This window comes from Somniosus microcephalus, unplaced genomic scaffold (genome assembly GCF_052327205.1).
Source record: "Somniosus microcephalus isolate GS21.2 unplaced genomic scaffold, FLI_Smic_1.0 scaffold59, whole genome shotgun sequence".
In the NCBI taxonomy this organism is placed as follows: domain Eukaryota; kingdom Metazoa; phylum Chordata; class Chondrichthyes; order Squaliformes; family Somniosidae; genus Somniosus; species Somniosus microcephalus.
Window position 1 is genome coordinate 505,745 of NW_028225246.1, and position 8,366 is coordinate 514,110.

The 8,366-nt window shown below is 49.8% G+C and overlaps 1 protein-coding gene across 1 annotated transcript; it reads right to left on the reverse strand.

Annotated features, from left to right (window-relative positions):
- Window positions 1–2,539: 2,539 nt before the first annotated feature.
- LOC147083616 (uncharacterized) lies at window positions 2,540–3,400 on the reverse strand. Its single transcript, XM_085980170.1, has one exon. It carries the CDS (start codon window positions 3,398–3,400, stop codon window positions 2,540–2,542), a length of 861 nt encoding a protein of 286 aa, XP_085836296.1.
- Between the last annotated feature and the right edge of the window lie 4,966 nt (window positions 3,401–8,366).

Genomic DNA, 8,366 nt, shown 5'->3' on the forward strand with positions numbered 1-8,366 from the left:
AATACGTAAGGTTGCAAAAGGATCTTGGGGAACTAGAAAGGAACATAGAAGTAGAACTACAGGAAGTCCCATGGTATAAGAAGCTGTGGGATTGGGGGATGAATGTCAACATCCACCCATGGATCTGCATTACTTCTCACATATTAGTGATAGTACAATTGGCTTTGGCAATAGGACTAGGAATAGCAGCATGCACCGCCTGTAAAAAACGTAGAAAGGAGATGGAAGAAATGTACACAGCCTTGATAAAATAGCAATGTGTGCTGTTCGGTGGTGATTGTTGCAGAAACCTCCTGGGCAGATTCCCATCGAGCAGACGGACTATTACTATGAACGAGCGAAGGCTTGGGAGAAAGAACTGCTTAACGGATGTATAGTACTAATAAACTTAATGATTAAAACCTATGTAAGTGGATGGATAATATGCAGATGGTAAAGATGTAGGAGGCATAGAAATCAGGATAACATGATTATATAAACAAGGTGACCCAATGGGTTGGATTTGATCACCACCCCGGCAGGACACCATAATAGGAGAAATAATTGGGTTGGTCAATGATTAAAAGGAATTAATCAGGACCAAAAGGGGGGACTGAAAGGGTTAAAAGGGAGAAAGGGGCTCATTAGTTAAAAATAAGGGAATCAAGGAACCGAGCATACATCCAACCATATAAAGACTTGTTTTGTACATGTCCCAGAGGGAAGTGTGGTGTAATGTGGTCAAATGGTCATACTCTGAGTTACGAATTGAGTAAGGTACCCAAACCATTAGTTACTAATTAAGGAATGAGGTGAAGATAATGTATGGGGTCACAAGACTAATGTAAAGGTCAGAATGTGCACAAGCGTCGCAAGAGTTTGCACCCGAAGCCAACTGTCTGATGTAAGCCACGACTTAGAGCAAAAACGGTATCAAAGGCAATGGATTGTAACAATCGGGGAACATCTGTCTATGGATAGGGGTTCCCCTGTTAACTTGTAATAAAATTGTGTTGAAGGTACTTTCCGGACTCTGAGTGGGCTTTTGTGCCGCGTGACACACGGGCACCCACAGCGCCCCGTAACACTGTGTTTTATTGCAGACACTGGGGGAGGGGTGGGTCCAGCGAATGTCAGCGAGTCACCAGTGTAGGGGGGCATCCTTTACCTGGTTTATGGTAATTTACCTTCCTTTACCTGGTTTACGGTAATTTACCTGGTCAGGCAGCCTTTGCCTTCATCTGTGGCCAATTCCAGTCAGCGGTTTCGAATCGCTAAACCACCCCTTCCAGTTCTGACTGGAGGAACTTATAATTAATGATATATTAAAACGGACAAATGGTCTGGATGAGAGAAAGTCAAATTTTATTAAACTAAAGAAACTACACCACACGATTAAAGTAATCACATTAAAATGGCTTAAATAGGGGAGGGGGGAAAAACGGACACAACGAGGGAAAACGACTAAAATAACAATTCTTAATGAAATCACCACTTGACCCCCACCCCTAAGCCTACCCTAAGTTGCCTTGTGGAAGGCCAGAAAAATGTATGCTCACCACTATAATGCCAGCTCCGTGCCCCACGAGATCTTCACTGGCCTGAAGTAAAGAAACACCCCAGTGTTTTAAAAGTATACCGCTGGTGTTCTTACTTCTTCGGACAGACTCCCACGCTGTAGAAGGCACACGGAGGCAGGCGAGAGAGAGAGAGAGATGCCTCCGAGAACCTATCTCTATATACCCCAATTTTGGGGCCGAAATGTTCCCGCCCACATCCGGAGCTTTCTGGGCTAAAACAAAGGGATCCAAACCATCCACTTGTCTGGGATGGGTTTGAATAAAGTTGCCATTATCTGTGATGGCTGTCGATAAAACTGCAGGGGTTTTGAACGTGTCTTCATTCATCCTGATGGGTTTGAATGGGGTTGTATCACTATGTAAACAGAAACCCATTGTGGTCACTGAAACTGCAGTCTCAAGTGGTTACTTCCTTGTGTAAACATTCTTGCAGCAGTTTCTGTAAACAAACAGCTTGTAGGTTACCTGACCCGCCCAATACCACAGGGTGATTGACAGCTCGGGACCCATTCAAATGCTAATGGCCTGTCTGTCCTTTTTCCTGCTCAAAATTCTGTTCCTGTTCAGCCATTTTTATGCCCTGGGCAATTTACACAGTTCAAAACTCAAGACTACATTTTTAAAATAAAATGTGCTGTCTTAAAGAGTGTGCGATATTTTCCCACAAAGTTCCTCGATTCTGGTGTTCACCATGCGCCTCCCAGCTCAACGCAGCCCCCCTGCGATTCTGGGTATGTTTTAAAACATTGTCCAACCCAGAGGCAATTTAAATCACGCAAAGTCTTCGTCCACGATGTGGATTAATATTTCCTGATCTTCGGGGCTGAGGGATTTTGCGAAACCCCTACACCAGGGAGCCGGGGTTCATTTGAAATTATTTCAATCGGGAATCTGAGCCCGGCCCCAGGACATGGATCACCTGATTCTGTGATCAGCTCTTTTTGGAAAGACATGGGTGGCTCTGAAAAGAGCCTTTGTGTTCAGATGTTTACAAGTTGTCCTTTTAATTTTCTTTTGGTCGCTGCTTTCTGAGACTTTGCTGATTTGGGATTGGCCTTGGGTTTTTCCACCTTCTTGGCTGCCTTCACCATTCCGCCTGTGGCCTTCTTGGGGCTCTTAGTCTTCTTCACCGCCGTCTTCTTCCCAGCCGCCGCTTTCGCTGTCTTTTGTGACGTTGATGCCTTCTTGGCGCTCCTTTTCTTGGCTGCTGGTTTATTGGCTGGAGATTTCTTGGCTGCTGGTTTCTTGGCTGCTGGTTTTTTGGCTGGCGATTTCTTGGTTGCTGGTTTCTTGGCTGCAGGTATCTTGGCTGGAGATTTCTTGGCCGCTGGTTTCTTCACTGCAGACTTCTTGGCTGGAGATTTCTTGGCTGCTGGTTTCGTTACTGCAGATTTCTTGGCCGCTGGTTTCTTCACTGCAGACTTCTTGGCTGGAGATTTCTTGGCTGCTGGTTTCGTTACTGCAGATTTCTTGGCTGCTGGTTTCTTCACCTTCTTTCCCTCTTTCCACTGGGATTCCTTCTTAGCGAGCCTGAAGGAACCCGTGGCGCCCGTGCCCTTGGTCTGCTCCAGGAAGCCGTTTAACACTGTCCTCTTGACACTTAAATTGATCTGGGACCGGAGCTTCAGCACATCGACGCCTTTGGCAGCCAGAGCCTTCTTTATCACCGCACGGGACATCCTCTTGCGATCGCTGCCACTCACCACAACCTTGAGGATCTGTTCGCCCAACGTGGGACCGGCTGGCTTGGAGCGGGGAGCCGCCTTCTTCTTCTTGCTGGGAGCCTTGGTTTGAGCGGCGGCGGCAGGAGGAGCCGTTTCGGCGGCTGCGATCTCGGTCATGTCGGCGACTCTGTAGAAAATCTCTCTGACAGTCAGAGCTGGGTCAGAAATGAGACGAGAGGCGGCGGCACAGAGCAACTTAAAGGCAGCGAGTGGACGGGGCGGAGACATCCTGCTGTCAGCTCCCGGCCCCTCCAGCCTCTCTCTGTTTCTCTCTCCTCATTAACTCTCCGATTCCAATTAAACTCGGGCACTCCACATTCCCAGATTGGCCTCTTTCTGTCTCGAAGACCGGGGTGTTTGCTGCCGAGAAAGTTTCATCAGAATTAAAGGCAGCAATTTCGATTTAAAACCGTTTCTTTGCTGCACTGATCGCGCTCTCTCACCCCATCGCCGACATGTCCTCTGTTTTTTGACTGAAATTTGAAATCAAATAAAACTTCACGTTTAATTCCCACTTCAGGGATGAGCAGGGGAGCAGGGCGATCCTATGACAGGGAAATCTTTGAAGTTTACAGAAGAGTGTCTCTGAAATCCGGCGATGAGCACGGACACACAAACACAGTGACACTAGTCTAACCCACCCGCCCCTTTAACACCCTCTCGTTGACACAATGTTCACTCTGCTCATTCACAGCACAATCTGTTCCCAGATTTACAGTTCCTGGGACAGGTTTTCCTCTCCGCTCGGCATGTGCTGCCGATTCTCGGGGTTAGTTGGAGTTTCCCAGCTCAGTCAGTGCTAAATCAGTATCTAGTGGTGTTCCGCAGGGGTCAGTGCTGGGTCCCCAACTCTTTACAATCTATATTAACGATTTGGAGGAGGGGACCGAGTGTAACATATCAAAGTTTGCAGATGATACTAAGATGGGAGGGAAAGTAGTGAGTGAGGAGGACATAAAAAACCTGCAAGGGGACATCGACAGGCTAAGTAAGTGGGCAGAGATTTGGCAGATGGAATACAGTACTGGAAAGTGTGAGGTTATGCACTTTGGCAGGAAAAATCGTAGAGCGTACAGTTTTGGTGTCCATACTTAAGAAAGGACATACTTGCTCTCGAGTCAGTACAAAAAGGTTCACTCAGTTAATCCCAGGGATGAGGGGATGGACATATGAGGAGAGGTTGAGTAGATTGGGACTCTACTGATTGGAATTCAGAAGAATGAGAGGCGATCTTATTGAAACATGTAAGATTGTGAAGGGGTTGGATCGGGTGGATGCGGGGAAGATGTTCCCGATGATGGGTGAAACTAGAACTAGGGGGCATAGTCTTCGAATAAGCGGCTGCTCTTTCAAAACTGAGATGAGGAGGAACTACTTCACTGAGAGGGTGGTAGGTCCATGGAATATGCTGCCCCAAAAAGCTGTAGAAGCTACATCATAGAAACATAGAAGATAGGAGCAGGAGTAGGCCATTCGGCCCTTCGAGCCTGCTCCGCCATTCAACGAGATCATGGCTGATCATCCAAACCTTAGCACCCGGTCCCTACACCAACAGCCATCCCACCCAAGCCCTATCCCCGTAACCCCGTAACCCGAAGTATTTAATCCCCCCTAACACTAAAGGTCAATTTTTATCATGGCCAATCAACCTAACCCGCACATCTTTAGACTGTGGGAGGAAACCAGAGCACCCGGAGAAAACCCACGCAAACACGGGGAGAATGTGCAAACTCCACACAGGCAGTCGCCCGAGGCCGAGGAATTTGGACATGAGTCTAGGTTTGGATCGGTCATGGCCCTGTGGGTAGCGGAGCGGGCCCAGGGGCCGTGTAGCCTGATCCTGCTCCTATTTCGTGTGTCTAATTCTGTTAGATTCAGGAGATGGTTCTGTGATGGTGGATTGGCGGTTAGGATCAGATCAGCCATGATCTTATTGAATGGCGGAGCAGGCTCAAGGGGCCGATTGGCCTACTCCTGCTCCTATTTCTTATGTTCTTATGTTCTTAAATAACTTGGTCTGTTTAATTCCCAGGCATTGTCACCCTGCAGCCATGTTTCTGTAATGGCCACAAGATCATACCCATATGTAGTTATTTGTGCCATTAACTCGTCTATTTTGTTACGAATGCTACGTGCATTCAGATAGAGAACGTTCAAATATGTTTTGTGACACTTAGTTCCTGCTTTTGCCCTTTTTATTACTTTACCTTTTACTCCATACCTTCTCCCCCTTCCTGACACGCTCTGGTTTTTAATTTCCCCACTGCTACCTAAGTCTATTACCTTCTCTGTTGTCATTTTTATTATTTGCTCTCTAGGAACCTCCCCCCCACTAGTTAGTTTAAAGCCCTCTCTACAGCCCTAGTTATATGATCCACCAGGACTCTAGTCCCAGCACTGGCCAAGTGAAGCCCATCCCAACGGAACAGCTCCCTCCTGCCCCAGTACTGGTGCCAGTGTCCCAGGAAGTAAAACCCATTTCTCCCACACCAGTCTTTGAGCCACGCATTTAACTCTCTAATTTTATTTGTCCTAGCCCCTCTAGCTTCTCTCTCTCTCTCTCTCTCTGAAACTGAGGAACAGAACAGAGCAACTGGGGTCCAATGCATTCCATTCTCAACACCCAGAGACAGCAACCAGAGAGAGAGAGACAGAGAGACTGTATCAGACTGAATGTTCATATTCTGAGCCAGGCTGTCCACGCACTCTCTGTTACCGAGATTTAGGAGCAGGAACGTGTCACAGTTTGTCTGTGTGGATCCTAGCCTGCTTTTAGAGGATAGTATTATTCACAGAAATACTGAGACATTCTGTTCACCACACATGCCCTGAACTCGGTTTCAATAGACCGAAAACTGAGAGGTTCGGCATCGATCCAGATATAACAGGCAGGGCTGGGGGATAGAGGGACTGGGGATTGATCCTGTACACAAGGCACAGAGACAGACACAGGGGCTGACAGTCACACAGGCCAGGGAACTTGTCTGGTATCTGTCGGCGACTCACCCAGCGGAGACAGGCAGAGACTGATTAAACTCCCCACTCAGCAGCAGTTCAGTGTCAGAGATTGACAGAGCTTTTTCCCCTCCATCCTTCCATACAGTATTGGGGAAACAAATCGCTCTGAGGGACAGGATTCGAGCCACTCTCACACTCACCGGCAGCAACTGACGTGTGTCCAGAGTCACTTTCCCCTCTCCTAATATCTCCTTATCTGTCTCAGTGACAATGTTTCTTTGATAACGCTCCTGTCAAGCTCATTGGGACGATTTATTAATTTAAACGTGCTATATAAGTTCAAAGTTGTTTTTTTTTGCTGTTGCTTCTTTTAATTTGCATCAGGAGAGAGGTCTGAGCATGCGTGATAAAAACTTGCCTGCTCCTCCCCCTCTCCCCACACAGTGTTTAAAGTGACAGGAAGGGCCCCTGCGAGCTCCCCTCCCCCAGCTCTGCCAGCGGGGGCCGTTTCTTCTGTGCTTGGCTGATGATCGCTGAACACATCAGGGAGTGGATATATCACGACACGAGTAAGGAAGCAAACAGCAGCCTCCTCACAGCAGCTCATCGCACTGGGACTGTGTCCGCAGATGGGCTTTGTGTCGGGGTAAGTTCAGTGGCAGTCGGGGCTGTTTGTACGAGACAGATTGAAGCAGGAAATATTTCCGGAACATGGAGTGAGTGGGGGAAGGGAGAGGCCATTCTCGGGCTGTGTGTGTACAGTGTAAGGTAACATAGAAAGTAAATCACCTCGCTGCAGTCATCAGCGAACATCCCCATTTCTGACCTCATGTTGGAGGGAAGGTCGTTGATGAAGCAGCTGAAGATGGTTGGGTCTAGGTCACGGCCCTGAGGAACTCCTGCAGCAATGTCCTGGGGCTGAGATGATTGACCTTCAATCACCACAGCCATCTTCCTTTGTGCTAGGTAAGACTCCAGCCAGTGGAGGTTCCCCCCCCCGATTCCCATTGACTTCAGTTTTACTAGGGCTCCTTGATGCCACAGTTGGTCAAATGCAGCCTTGATGCCGAGGGCAGTCACTCTCACCTCCCCTCACCTCTGGTATTCAGCTCCTTTGTCCATATTTGGACCAAGACTGTAATGAGGTTGGGAGCCAAATGGTCTTGGCGGAACCCAAACTGGGCATCATTGAGCAGGTTATTGGTGAGTCAGTGCTGCTTGATAGCACTGTCGATGAGACCTTCCATCACTTTGCTGATAATTGCGGGTCGACTGATGGGGCGGTAATTGGCCAGGTTGGATTTGTCCTGCTTTTTGTGGACAGGACATACCTGGGCAGTTTTCCACATTGTCGGGTCGATGTCAGTGTTGTAGCTGTACTGGAATAGCTTGGCTAGAGGCGCGGCTAGTCCGGGGTGTTGTCGGGTGCTTGTTGTATCCAGTATGCTCAGCCCTTTCTTGAAATCAGCTGGAGTGAATGGAATTGGCTGGTGGAACAGGCTGGAGGGGCTGAATCGCCGCCTCCTGACAATATGTTGCGATGTAGTCCTCCCACCACTGGGAGCGACAGTGATGCGTTCGTGCGACATCAACCTGCCGCGCAGGCGCAGTGCTGCTCCCCTACTCTCTCCAGCGCAGGCGCAGTGCCGCTCCCTTACTCTCTCCAGCGCAGGCGCAGTGCCGCACCCTTACTCTCTCCCGCGCAGGCGCAGTGCCGCTCCCTTACACTCTCCCGCGCAGGCGCAGTGACGCTCCTTTGCCCTCTCCCGCGCAGGCGCAGTGCCGCTCCTTTTCTCCCTCTCTCCGGCGCAGGCGCACTGCCGCTCCCGTGCACTCCGGCGTAGGCGCAGTGCCGCTCCCTTACTCGCTAGCGCGCAGGCGCAGTGTCGCTCCCTTTCTCGCTCCCGCGCAGGCGCAGTGGTGCTCCCTTGCCCTACCTCCCGCGCAGGCGCAGTGCCGCTCCCTCGCCCTTCCGCGCAGGCGCAGTGCCGCTCCCTTGCCCTTCCGCGCAGGCGCAGTGCCGCTCCCTTGCCCTCCCTCCGGCGCAGGCGCACTGCAGATCCCCTGCCCTCCGGCGCAGGCGCAGTGCCGCTCGCCTGCCCTCCCGCGCAGGCGCAGTGCCGCT

What these genes read in the sequence shown, in the direction of transcription:
- LOC147083616 (XM_085980170.1), bottom strand. Translation starts at nt 3,400, where the DNA reads ATGACCGAGATCGCAGCCGCCGAAACGGCTCCTCCTGCCGCCGCCGCT.